The sequence below is a fragment of the Schistocerca nitens genome, chromosome 8 (assembly GCF_023898315.1).
Source record: "Schistocerca nitens isolate TAMUIC-IGC-003100 chromosome 8, iqSchNite1.1, whole genome shotgun sequence".
NCBI lineage: Eukaryota > Metazoa > Arthropoda > Insecta > Orthoptera > Acrididae > Schistocerca > Schistocerca nitens.
In genome coordinates, this window is record NC_064621.1 from 241,418,367 (window position 1) to 241,432,761 (window position 14,395).

The following is a 14,395-nucleotide window of genomic DNA, read 5'->3' on the forward strand; positions in this document are numbered from 1 at the left end:
ATAGCGTAGCGCGTAATCGCTGCGTATATACGTCTTCAAAGTGTGCCCAGAACGAACATAGACCTACTACTCGCCACCTGTCGGAATTACGTGAAACTAGAGGGGCTGAAACGGGAATATTCCAGTGTGTCTCACAACAAGTTCCACATTTTTTCAACCGAATGTGTTGCATTACTTATTGAATGCCCGTCGCATATTGCGATGCACGCATTCCAGTATCTTTGCCAGATCGCAGAATACGGCTGTAACTGTAGCTTAGCTGTGGAAAGAACAAGTGTTCGGTAAGTGAGAGAACACGGCGTCATATTGATACGGACGTTTTATTGGTTGTACAGAGACGCAGAACTATTGCGGCCCGCTGTCGGCGGGCGACATGGGCAGCGAGGTGACGGGCAGCGCGAGCGGCGGCCGGGTGACCCTGCGGCGCGTCCTGGTGAGCCGCAGCGGGCCGGGCTGCCCCCTGGCCACGTGCTGCGCCGCCTCGCGCCACCAGCGGCGCGCTTCGGCGCCCCTCCAGGCGCGCAGGTGCGCCTCCATGCGCGGGCAGGTGGTCGCGTCGCCCTCCAGGCCGACCGCCGACCGCAGCAGCGAGGCGCGCGTCGGCCTGGCCAGCCGCTCCAGCTCCGCCGCGCTGCGCCGCCTCTTGCCGCTGCTGCCCTGCGACGCCGCCGCCGCCGACGCAGACGCCGACGCCGCCGTCTGCTCCCGCCGTCGCCGCCCGGCCGCCGACTTCTTGGCGCCCGCCGGAATGCCGAACAGTCCGCGTGACTCCGCTATGTCGATCATGTACTTGTTGTCGAGCCGGACCACCTCCTGTACACAATCACCATCCATCCTTTGCACACACTGTGCGGCTACGTATTCACGGACTCATTGTCGTAACAAGAGCATTTAGCAAAGGCTGACATCACTTTCGCGGTACACAGCGACCGTCTAAGACGCTCGTCACATCGAAAACTTATCATTATCAAGTGTGCTTCTACAGAGAGGCTATTGAGATTTGTTGTTGTTGTGGTCTTCAGTCCTGAGATTGGTTTGATGCAGCTCTCCATGCTACTCTATCCTGTGCAAGCTTCTTCATCTCCCAGTACCTACGGCAACCTACATCCTTCTGAATCTGCTTAGTGTATTGGTTCAAATGGTTCAAATGGCTCTGAGCACTATGCGACTTAACTTCTGAGGTCATCAGTCGTCATGAACTTAGAACTACTTAAACCTAACTAACCTAAGGACAACACACATATCCATGTCCGAGGCAGGATTCGAACCTGCGACCGTAGCGGTCGCTCGGCTCCAGACTGTAGCGCCTAGAACCGCACGGCCACTCTAGCCGGGTAGTGTATTCATCTCTTGGCCTCCTTCTACGATTTTTACCCTCCATACTGCCCTCCAATGCTAAATTTGTGATCCCTTGATGCCTCAGAACATGTCCTACCAACCGGTCCCTCCTTCTTGTCAAGTTGTGCCACAAACTCCTCCCCAATTTCATTCAATACCTCCTCATTAGTTATGTGATCTACCCATCTAATTTTCAGCATTCTTCTGTAGCACCACATTTCGAAAGCTTCTATTCTCTTCTTGTCCAAACTATTTATCGTCCATGTTTCACTTCCATACATGGCTACACTCCATACAAATACTTTCAGAAACGACTTCCTGATACTAAAATCTATACCCGATGTTAACGAATTTCTCTTCTTCAGAAACGCTTTCCTTGCCATTGCCAGTCAACATTTTATATCCTCTCTAGTTCGACCATCATCAGTTATTTTTCTCCCCAAATAACAAAGCTCCTTCACTACTTTGAGTGCCTCATTTCCTAATCTAATTCCCTCAGCATCACCAGATTTAATTCGACTACATTCCATTATCCTCGTTTTGCTTTTGTTGATGTTCATCTTATATCCTCCTTTCAAGACACTGTCCATTCCGTTCAACTGCTCTTCCAAGTCCTTTGCTGTCTCTGACAGAATTACAATGTCATCGGCGAACCTCAAAGTTTTTATTTCTTCTCCATGGATTTTAATTCCTACTCCGAATTTTTCTTTTGTTTCCTTCACTGCTTGCTTAATATACAGATTGAATAACATAGGGGAGAGGTTACAACCCTGTCTCACTCTCTTCCCAACCACTGCTTTCCTTTCATGTCCCTCGACTCATATAAGTGCTATCTGATTTCTGTACAAATTGTAAATAGCCTTTCGCTCCCTGTATTGTACCCCTGCCACCTTCAGAATTTGAAAGAGAGTATTATAAAACCGTAATAGTTTCAAAAGAAAGGAGCGGAAGGTGTCAAATTAGATAAAATGTCGACTTCACACCGACGGAATGAAGATCGATTACTTTCAGTCGGGAACGTTGTCACTGCCGCAGACAGTGTCATAGCCGCCGGCATGTGAAGCACTGTGGTGCCTTCTATACTGCCTATACATTCGGCATTCGGCACTCCCTCGAGTTCTGATTTAATTACAGGACCCACCAGCCGCACCTTCCATCTGCAGGACTGATACTCCACCATTTACAACCGTGCTATCTAGCTAATTAACACACTGAAATACTTTTGACTATCCTTCCACCAGCAAATAACGTGGAAACCTCACCTACCATCCATTTGACAGAAAGCCCACAACAGACAAACTACTAACTGGCCAAATATGGGGACCCATCCATTGTCCTGCACACATAGAAATCCAAGTTCTGCATGGGTCGCCGCACCCAAGTTCTTTAAGTCCCTCCAGATCCTCGAACGCCATGCTTTCTGCCTAGCTTTCCGCATCATCTTACCTTCTACCACAAGGAATGTTTACCAACTCATCAAATTCCGACCTCTCCTCACTCACACTGAACACCTCCGAATAAACTACACCATCCGCAAACTCGACTCCAACAATCTTACCGTGTCCCGACTCTTTTCCAATCCTAGTGTGCTACCACGCCTGTATCTACACATCCAACCAACCCTCCATTAGCACGCCCTCCACATCCTCTCCGAAAGAAATTTCAACTGTCTCCCTCTCCCTAAACACAGCGTTTGCGCCAATTTTTGTATTGCTCTATTGTACAGGCCACGATTTCAATTTCCCAAGTAGTAGAAGACGTTACTGCTCTATATAGCTGTAGCCCGAGGATTTTCTAACGCCTATTTAGAACTGTTTCAAACACTGAGCATTCTGTCTGTGATGAAATAGGCTCCATCCAAGAAAAATACGAGGGCTATCCACAAAGTACATTACGTTTTGGAATTAAAAATAAATAATGTATTGGAATTTTTTTATTATATACAGAGGAAAGCCACACTTCAATACTACTTTTCTACATAGTTGCCATTTAAATTAAGGCAGTTATCATAGCGATGGACGAGCTTGGAAATTCCTTCGTTGTAAAATTCTGCCGCTTGCGCCTTCAACCACGTGGTTACCTCTTCTTGAAGCTGTGCGTCGTCATCAAAACGCTGCATAACCAACCACTTCTTCATTGCTGGGAATAAGTGGAAGTCGCTTGGTGCCAGGTTGGGACTGTACGGCGGATGAGGAAACAACTCCCACTTAAAAATGGTTCAAATGGCTCTGAGCACTATGGGACTTAACATCCGTGGTCATCAGTCCCCTAGAACTTAGAACTACTTAAACCTAACTAACCTAAGGACATTACACACATGCATGCCCGAGGCAGGATTCGAACCTGCGACTGCAGCGGTCACGCGGTTCCAGACTGAAGCGCCTAGAACCGCACGGCCACACCTGCCGGCCCCACTTAAAAGATTCGAGAACTTCACGAGTGGCATTTTACGTGTGGGCCCGGGCGTTGTCGTGAATCAGCAAGATCTTTGAGCCCAACTTTCCCCTGCGCTTGTTTTGTATTGCTCTTCTGAGGTTGTGCAGAGTTTGGCAATACCTTTGAGAGTTTATTTTAGTGCCTCTTTCCAGGAAATCCACAAAAATCGTATTTCTACCGGGTTACTGATTAACCACGTGGTTGAAGGCGCAGGCGGCCGAATTTTACGACGAAGGAATTTCCAAGCTCGTCCATCGCTACGATAAGTGCATTAATTTAAATGGCAACTATGTAGAAAAGTAGTATTTAAGTATTCACGGAAAAGTGAGGATGGGCCACATATCACTGCAGCACCCATTGGATCAACGCAATGCAGCACTCTTTTTGATACTATTGAAGAAATAAGCAGTTAATTGTACTGTCTTGTCAACATTTACAAGATGATCTGGGGCTGATTGAAAGGATTTGTAACTGACTGCAGAGACAAGGGCAGTATTGCACCCAAAACGCGAGGACATGCGGTGGAGCACTTCCCTTAATAGATACGGCTGTACACTAAACTGTAACGTGTATCCTGTTGAAGTAATATTGCATTTCTTTGTCCCGACATAAACCTAACTACCAAATCTGAATCCAACCCACCTTATCCAACCCCAAAGGGCTCCTCCTAGTCTTCTCCCCATTCCTCCTTTTCCTCTCCCCTGACGCCTCCACCACTTTTTCCATTCAAATTTATAGGTCCCAGTACCAGCTACCTCTCTTTCCTTGTCGCCCACAGCCGCCCCTGTCTCATCACCACCTCTTGCTAGTCCTCTGTCCTCTTTCTATCTCTCCCCATACCCACCTTTCTTTTCATCAACAACCCACCATACGAGCGAATGTCCTTTTCCAGTTTTAGTGAGAGTGTACTGTGCTCCATTTTTAATGGTCAGTGCTCCTTCTGTCATGTTCAATGATTTTGTTTAGTGTTCTTCGAGTGTTTTTAACTGTGTTGTGTGTCTACACTTTTATCAACGGTTTTAAACTACTCGTGAAGACAGTCTCCTATGAACATCACCTTCTAAAACAATTTTAAATTCATGGCAAATATGTCTCCTTGTTTTGTGTTTAGCATCAGAGATAAACAATAATATCTATTGGCTGAAGAGTGGGCTGATTGTACCGCTGCCAGCCCACTCCTCCACCCACATGGGGCGAGGGGGGATGAAATAACAGTAAAGGAAAAAAAAAAAAAGAGTTCTGACTGCAGTTCGCCACTTCACCACCGTGGATATCTCTCGCAGCCGGAGATGAAACGTCTGAGGAAAGTTTTACATATCGACCATGGCCTGTCAGCCTGGAAGTTTTAAGTGAAATTAATACCCGCCGTGAAAACCTAAATTGTGGAAAGTGTGGTTACGAGCTGCCATTGGCTTTAGTATGAAATATTGTCCTAGTCAGTAAAATCTAATAGGCCTCAAATTTCACCCATGCCCTACTTTAATAAGAAATACAATATTACTTCAGCAGGTTACACGTTACAATTTACTGAATTACCGTACTTGTTAAGGGAAGTGCCCCACCTTACGTCCTCGCATTTTGGATGCAATACTGTCCTCATCTCTGCAGTGAGTTACGAATTCTTTCAAATATCCTCATGTCGTCTTGTAAATCTTCACAAGACTTTACAATTCGCTGCTCGTTTCTTCAGCCGTGTCAAAGAGGGTGCTGAGTTGCGTTGAGCCAATGGGTGGTGCAGTAATGTGTGGCCGATCCTCTCTTTTCCGTGACTGTACATTTATTGGACGGAGCCTGTTTCACCGCAGACAGAATGCCCTGTAGTTGAGGCAGTTCTAAATGGGCGTTTGAGATTCCTGAGGCTACAGCTATAAAGAGCGGTAACGTCTGCTAACACTTGGGATATTTAAATCGTGACTTGTACAATAGAGCAGTAGCAAAATTGGCCCAAACGGAGTCGTTTCTTCAGGTTGCACCAATTTCCTGACTATCGGACTTTTAGTGACAGTGCTGAGTCAGAATCGACATTATGACACCTGAATGGCTAAAGGAAAAACTTGGTGGCCACAGAAAAAAAAAAAGTTCAAATGTGTGTTAAATCTTATGGGGCTTAACTGCTAAGGTCATCAGTCCCTAAGCTTACACACTACTTAACCGAAATTATCCTAAGGCCAAACACACACACCCATGCCCGAGGGAGGACTCGAACCTCCGCCGGAACCAGCCGCACAGTCCATGACTGCAGCGCCCCTAGACCGCTCGGCGAATCCCGCGCGGCGTGGCCACAGAAAATTGCGTTATGTGCAGTTAGCTGGCACTCTCCACTTCTGCTAAGTTGGGGTCACAAAACTCATACAAAAAAACTCTCCGTCTTTGGCAACAGGCCGTATCACAGCCACCTGCCCCACCCCTTCTCACATTTGATCGTAGCAGATAAAACTGAGTCGTTGCGAGTTAAATTCTTTATATTCAAACCTCTATTCAGTATTAATCTGAACAGTGCTGAAATGCGATTATTCGTGGAAGAAGCTCATATATACAAGAATGAAATGAGAAATAAAAGTTTCTTACTAATTATGCGGGTACACTGTCAAATCTCATTAATGTGACTACCAGTCAAAAGCCTGACTAACCACCTTTTGCAACGGCCCTCTGCGAGATGTGCAGAGAGTCAACGAGGTTCTGGAAGGTACGGATGGAGACGTGGAGCTATGCCGCGGCCAGCTGCGCTACGTTTCTCGGTTCATGATGAATGGCGTGAACAGCCGGATCGAGGTGGTCCCACAGATTCGCGGTTGGGTTAAATGCTGGGAATTTGGTGGCCAGGGGAATTCGGTAAACTCATCCTAGTGCTCTTCGAATCAAGAACGTACACTGCGAGCTACGGGGCACGTTGCATTGTCTTGCTGGTAGATGCCATCGTGCCGCGGAAAAACAAACCGCACGTAGGGGTGGATATGGTACCCAAGGATAGATGTATACCTCCTGTGTTGATCCGCTTTGCCTTCCAGAATGACGAACTCATCTATGAAATGGCACAAAAACATTCCCCAGACCATAACGTTGTTGCAGGGTATTTGCTATCAGACTTTCACACAGTACTCTCCAATAGCCATCTGTCTTATGGAGCATATTTCGTGATTCATCTGACGGGGCCAACTGTCACAACTCATTGGGCATCCGTTCGTCGCCCATAAACCTCAGTCATCATTGGTGCACGGACCAGGCGCCTGCTGGGGGAGCCCATATGCAGCAACGTTCGCTGAATGATCATTGAGGAGACACTGTTGGGAGCCCCTTCGTTCATCCGGAAGGTCAGTTGCTCAACAGCTGCACATCTGTTCGCCCTTACAAATATCCGACTAGTTTACAGAATTAGCCGTTTCGGAAATGCTTCCAGTCTTGGCCCGAAAGCAAATACTCATGCGCTTCTGGACATCAGATAAATCAGTCCGATTACGCAGTACGACAACGACTGCACTGTTTTTATGCGTGCCCCCCCTCCCCCCACTCGCATGCTCATTGTTGGTGCTGCCAAGTGCCCTCTGTGAGTGGTGGTTGCACATTGACGTAGAATACAGGCAGGGTTACATTAATGTGACTAGGCTGCGTACTAGGGAGATATTAATGAAAGAAATTAGTAATTAATGTTCCACCAACAAGCTAAGACAGTAACAGAGTTAATCAAATAAAATAACATCGAGGCGGTTAAGTCTGTTGATTGAAACTATACTCGTCACAGTTCTATGTAGTCAGAAATATGACGTTCTTGCGATGTCTTCAGCATTAATGCCGGCGGGATGATGCCAGGCAGCTCCCTACCAACGCTGATATCGTTCCGCACTAAATGTTGACGAAGAAGTGTTGCAAAGGGACAGAGACAGTAATTTAATAAATCACTGTTTCAAGTATCTTTTATGAGTGACGTATTGTCAGCAGACATGTTAGCTTACGTAAATGTAGTTCTGAACCATCGCTACTGCTCTATGATTAGTTAGTGAAATGTCCTTTCAGCAATTCTTTGAAGTTACAGAAGTACAGGTTGATTATAATTAAAGTCAAACTTCCAAACCGCTGTAGAAATAACACCACTGGTCAGAATGACGTCAAATTGCAACGGAATATTATTGCAGAAGGGGGAAAATGTGTGGCAGAAGAAAAATAAATAGTTACAATAATTTAATACTGGTCGACTACAAATGACAAATGAATCATACAATATCTAAGCCGTACGTCTGACGTTAAACAAACTGTACTAAGCACTCAGTGTGCATGGGTGTATAGGTGTGTTACTGTTAGTTACGTAAGCACATCCACCACGGCTAGGTCATATCACATCGGATGGGAAAAATCGGTTCTTAACTGTCTTAACACATAAAAAGCATCACTCACATCGATTTTTAATTTTCCTGAGGCCAAAAACAGCATAAAAAGCACCAATCACATCGGTTTTAAATTGTACTGAGGCCAAAAACCGCATAAAAAGCATCAGTCAAAATCAAATCGGATTATTAATTTCGGTGCAAAACATGTTTAATGTGCTGTCTACCGTTTTCTGCAACAAGTTGAAATCCAGAAACAGCATGTTCCACAACTGATCGAAGTGTTTACGGGGTCATGTTCAGAATATATTGCGCAATGCATGCTTTCAATGCAGCTAATTTTGCAATCGGAACAGTGAACGCAACATCTTTCAGATAGCCCCACAGCCAGAAGCCACACAGATTAAGATCAGGTGATCAGGACGGCCAGACTGTAGGGAAACGGCGGCTGATAATTCTAGCATTTTCGAAATGGCGCTTCAGCAGCTGCGTAACTAAATTTGCAGTGTGCTGAAGTGCGCCATCTTGCATAGAAATGATCCAGTCCACACATCCACGCTGTTGGAGAGCTCGAATGACGTGGTTGCGCTAAAGACACTCATAGCGCTCACCAGTGATGGTACAGGTAACAGGACCGAAAGCATCTGTCTCTTAGAAAAAATTTGGCCTTCTGATAAATGATGCCGTAAACCCGCACCACACAGTCACCTCTTCAGGATGAAGCTGTACTGGTTGATTTACGTGTGGATTTTCCGTTTCCCATATTCGACAAGTCTGTGTATTGACATATCCTGTCAGATGCAAGTGGGCTTCGGCTGTCGACAAAATCTTCCACGGCCAATCATTGTCCACTGCCATGCTAGCAAGAAATTCTAAGGGAAAGCTTGCTGGCAAGTCACAAGGAGCAACTCGTGCATATGTGTAATTTTTAATGGATAACAAAGAAAGGATTTTACGCACCGTGCTCACGGGTATGTCCAATGTTCGGGTAATTCTTCGTGCACTACACGTCTGCACACCACCACCCGTCTCCTCCTGCTTTGTTGAGGCCACTGCTTCCACTGACGTCGAATCAAATTGTTTCCTCCCTCTGCCGGGTTGCACACCAAAAGAACCCGTCTTTGCGAATTTCCAAATCATTTTCTCCAGACCCACGGCAGTCATCGGACCAACTACTTTTTTCAAACCCTTCAGTGTCCGGAACTTTTGCAGAGCGACGTGTGCACAATCATCATTCTTGTAATACAGCTTTACAAACAGAGAGCGATCCTGCATTGAGACAGTCATGGCGAACGTCGTAGACGCGAAAGGAGGAAAAGCCGTTTACCCGGCGTGTTTATATTAACTTCAGTGGGTCGTGCGCATGACAGGTGATTTCATTTACATATTCTGGCGCATACAGCGTCATCTATTGATCAATTTTCTCACTATTTTTTTCTTATGCCATACGTTTTCCCCCTTCTCCGATAATATTCCGTTGCAGTTTGACGTCATTCTGACCAGTGGTGTTATTTCTACTGCGTTTTGGAAGTTTAACTTTAGTTCCCCCCCTTTATATGGCAGAGCAAAGAGCAGCCATATTTACTTTCGAGACTAGTACCCATCTAACAAATGCAGTATAGGTATTACGAGCTGTTATGCCCCGTAATTCTGGATGGAGCCTCCAAAACGGCAGCCGATGTGTCGCCTACGATCGCAACGTCATGTACAGCTGGGTGACGCCCGCGTCCACTTACGCCAGACGCGCCTAACAACCCGTGCTGCCTGATATCGCCGTTCCGTATCTCGGTCCCCACACAGTGGCGAGCCTCCGTGTCTGGCAACCTACTGCCTGCTTCTGTCTCACAAAGCACACACTCTCGTCTCTGTTCCACTGCTCGTTGCCTCCACATATAAAAGGTATCACTGATTGTCTTTCACCTACTTATTTACGTTAAAAGGTTAGATCAGGGACGGGCAAGGCGAGCCAGACTTCAGGTGTGCAGGGTGTGCTGAATGGTTCAAATGGCTCTGAGCACTATGGGACTTAACATCTATGGTCATCAGTCCCCTAGAACTTAGAACTACTTAAACCTAACTAACCTAAGGACAGCACACAACACCCAGCCGTCACGAGGCAGAGAAAATCCCTGACCCCGCCGGGAATCGAACCCGGGAACCCGGGCGTGGGAAGCGAGAACGCTACCGCACGACCACGAGATGCGGGCCAGGGTGTGCTGACCGTGTACGAGCCAAGGCTCGGTCTGTCTCGACTTTGCTCGGTCCTTCGACTTCAGGTGTGCAGGGTGTGCTGACCGTGTACGAGCCAAGGCTCGGTCTGTCTCGACTTTGCTCGGTCCTTCGACTTCAGGTGTGCAGGGTGTGCTGACCGTGTACGAGCCAAGGCTCGGTCTGTCTCGACTTTGCTCGGTCCTTCGACTTCAGGTGTGCAGGGTGTGCTGACCGTGTACGAGCCAAGGCTCGGTCTGTCTCGACTTTGCTCGGTCCTTCGACTTCAGGTGTGCAGGGTGTGCTGACCGTGTACGAGCCAAGGCTCGGTCTGTCTCGACTTTGCTCGGTCCTTCGACTTCAGGTGTGCAGGGTGTGCTGACCGTGTACGAGCCAAGGCTCGGTCTGTCTCGACTTTGCTCGGTCCTTCGACTTCAGGTGTGCAAGGTGTGCTGACCGTGTACGAGCCAAGGCTCGGTCTGTCTCGACTTTGCTCGGTCCTTCCCGGAAGTACTCGGAACAGCGCGACATTTCATAGCGTATTGTGGTGTAACATTTTTCTGGCGGTAGAATCGTTGTGTCGGCACTGTTTAGCGTTCGCTATTTGTTCGTGGTATGAAGGACATTCAGAGACCCAGTGCCTGTTGGAACAAAAAGAGACAGTCTAACGATCTATCACCACAAGCCTTTACAAATGAATGACTAGAGGGATGAGAATTCTCAATATACACTGAAGAGCCAAAGAAACTGGTATACTTCCTACTATCTTGTAGGGACCCCGCAAGCACGCAGAAGTGCCGCAACACGACGTGGCATGGACTCGACTAATGTCTGAAGTAGTATTGCAAGAAATTGACACCATGAGTCTTGCAGGGCTGTCCATAAATCCGTAAGAGTATGAGGGGTTGGAGATCTCTTCTGTACAGCACGTAGCAAGGCATCCCAGATATGCTCAACAATGTTCATACCTCGAGAGTTTGGTGGCCATCGGAAGTGTTTAAACTCAAAAGAGTGTTCCTGGAGCCATTCTGTTACAATTCTGGACGTGTGGGTTGTAGCATTGTCCTGCTAGAATTGCCCCATTCCGTCGGAATACACAGTGGATATGAATGGATGCAGGTGATCAGACAGGATGCTCAAGTACGTGTCACTTGTCAGATTCGTATCTAGACGTATCAGGAGTCCCATATCACTCCAACTGCACACGCCCCACACCATTACAGAGCCTCCACCAGCTTGAACAGTCCCCTGCTGACATGCAGGGTCCATGGATTCATGAGGTTGCCTCCTTACCCGTACATGTTCATCCGGTCGATACAATGTGAAACGAGGCAACCTGTTTCCAGATATCAACAGTCCAATATCGGTGTTGACAGACCCAGGCGAGGCGTGAAGCTTTGTGTCGTACAGTCTTCGGCTCCGAAAGCAAACGTTGATGATGTTTCGTTGAATGGTTCACACGCTGACACTTGTTGATGCCCCGGCATTGCAATCTGCAGCAGTTTGCGGAAGGGTTGCACTTTTGTCACGTTGAACGATTCTCTTCAGTCGTTGTTGGTCCCGTTCTTGCATGATCTTTTGCCGGCCTCAGCGATGTCGGAGATTTGATATTTTACCGGATTCCTGATATTCGCGGAACAGTCGTGAAACGGTCGTATGGGAAAATCCCCACTTCATCGCTATCTCGGAGATGCTGTGTCCCACCGCTCGTGCGCCAGCTATAACACCACGTTCAGACTCACTCAAATCTTGATAACCTCCCATTGTGGCAACAGTAACCGATTTAATAATTGCACCAGCTTGTTGTCTTATATAGGCATTGCCCAACGCTGCGTCGTATTCTGACTTTTTACAAACCCCTATATTTGAATACGCTTGTCTATTACAGTTTCTCTGGTACTTCAGTGTATATTACGCAGTTGGGTACTGCGTATTTGCTATGAAACTACATTGCAGCATCACGCAGAAAGAATATAACGATTTAGATGACAAAGAAAAGCAAGAAATTACAACGGCCGCAGATGGGGTTCATTGTTCTGCACATCAAGAAGCATTTTGTGCTAAATTTCCAGGCATGGAGCACGCGAAGAAACAGGTCGTACGAATATTAAAATTTCTAAACTCGCACGCATTATTCTACAGTCAGTTGCAACAGATTTCGATGGAACTGAACGAACAGTATAAACACTTTACATATTACTGCAAAGTACGCTAGTTAAGTCACGAGGCATGCCTGAAACTACTTTTTTTTACTTAAAAATCGCTATTGTTGAATTCACGACGGAAAAAGGAGTACAGGAACGAAAATTAGAACATGTGGTATGGATTGGAGACTTCGTATTTTAAGTGGACTTGACTGCACATTACCCACATTAAGACATTTCAAGGTGAGAAACGACTTGTTTCTGATTTGATGGGGACACATTCTGTCAAACACAGTGCGGTTCCCTAAGATCACTGTCGTCAAAGAAGTCGCGAGGTTTGAAGAATTCATCGTGGCCTTGAAAGAATTACAGTAATGGCTTCCTAAACATATGGAGGACACCGCCAATCTTAGATCTGTTTTCGAGACTGCTTGGCCGCTTCACTTAAAAGTATGTTGTGCGTGTGCAGATGTAACTGATGGATCGGCAGGGTAATTCCCGTTTTATAGACAAGTCTCTTTACCGTTAAAACTGCACAGTACGTCTTCATTGCTTTCCTTATGTAGCTTCCACGTCTCCGTCATGAGGTCTTGAAAATGCTACAATATTTCGGTTACCTAATGTGTGTGTGAAAGAGTTTTTCTCGATTATTAGACTAAATCTGTCACGATTACGTGGCAACCCGAATGCGAAAATTGTGAAATTATCTGCATCTATCCGTATGCCGACAGTCTGTACCAGATAAAAATTATATCATGCCTTCACCACGCCAAAAATATTACATAATACTGAAAATTTGTTTTGTTTTTGATCTATGTTGCTGAGAAATGTGAAATATAAAACCAAGTCGTATGCAGTGTGACTGTATTGCCATTTAGATGCAGCACGTTCGCAGTTTCGCCATCTCTCCCCTCAAAGCGCTCGGACAGTGTGACATGGCGGTGGGGAAATGTGCAACGAGGCTGAGTGCTATTGCATTCTTGCTCATGAGACGAATTCTTGGCCATGCCTGCGTCAGATCCTTGTGTGGTTCAGAACAGTATAAACATTTACTAGTTACTTTCTTTGTTTAAAATAAACTTTTAGAATCTTGTTTGGCAATAATAAAAAATATAATAATATAAAAGGTTTATTTTTGAATTTGCATCTTAGATTTTCTGCAAATAACAGGCATCGTGTCTGATCTTAGTGGGACTCTCCTCGCTATGTCTTTGTTTACTGCGTAGGAGGCGTCCATCTTCGTACCTTTCAGCAGTATTGCGCAATATTTTAGAACTTTATGGAAACTATTATGCCAAAATATAGTGGAACCATTGAAGAGTCATCAACATAAGCTCACTAGACAAATGTGCACTTTGAACGTTGGAGAATTGGTGCCAGGAAGTGATCTGAACTTCCAGTACTGATATAAGTCATCGAAATGAAGTGCTGTAGGCTTGTACGTGCCGGGCGACTGTATAGAATTATTGCAGTCACGTGGAGACGTGACAGAAAGTAAGAAAGGAGCTATCGTATTCCGACGTGCCCTTGAGCACATTGGAAAAAAAAAAAAAAAAAAAAACAAGCTAATGGTGTATCAACGCAGACTCTCCAACGTGTCTGCAATGAATGGTGTGCTAGGCGCAGCAACAGCGTAAGAACGGCGGTCCTAAAGAGATCCTAACCAACATGGGTCTGTGACGAATTTCGCGCCTCGTCAGTGGCAATCGGTTTTAAACCCGACAGTAATTGTTGCTATCACTGAATGAAGGCCATTTTCAGCTATTTACCGAGCGAAAATTACGAAGGGAACTGCTAGTAGTAGACATATAGAGTCGGGTATATTGCAAAAGTTGACTGCTCATGGCTATATATAAGGTGTGAGTCCTCTACGGGGTAAACAACACAGAAACTGGAGAGTAGCCACCCGGCGGCATGTAGTGTGCTTCGATGAGTATCGGTTTTGCCTCT

The 14,395-nt window shown here is 46.2% G+C and overlaps 1 protein-coding gene across 1 annotated transcript in view; it reads right to left on the reverse strand.

Moving 5' to 3' along the window:
- Nucleotides 1-345: 345 nt before the first annotated feature.
- The window catches only part of LOC126199499 (putative methyltransferase NSUN7), a 194,719-nt gene continuing 180,669 nt past the window's right edge, over nucleotides 346-14,395 (reverse strand). The window contains exons 10-11 of the mRNA XM_049936422.1: nucleotides 654-813; nucleotides 346-500 (exon numbers count right to left, since the gene is read on the reverse strand). Of these exons, the coding sequence (XP_049792379.1) occupies nucleotides 346-500; nucleotides 654-813 (315 nt within the window). The remainder of the gene's footprint in view (nucleotides 501-653; nucleotides 814-14,395) is intronic.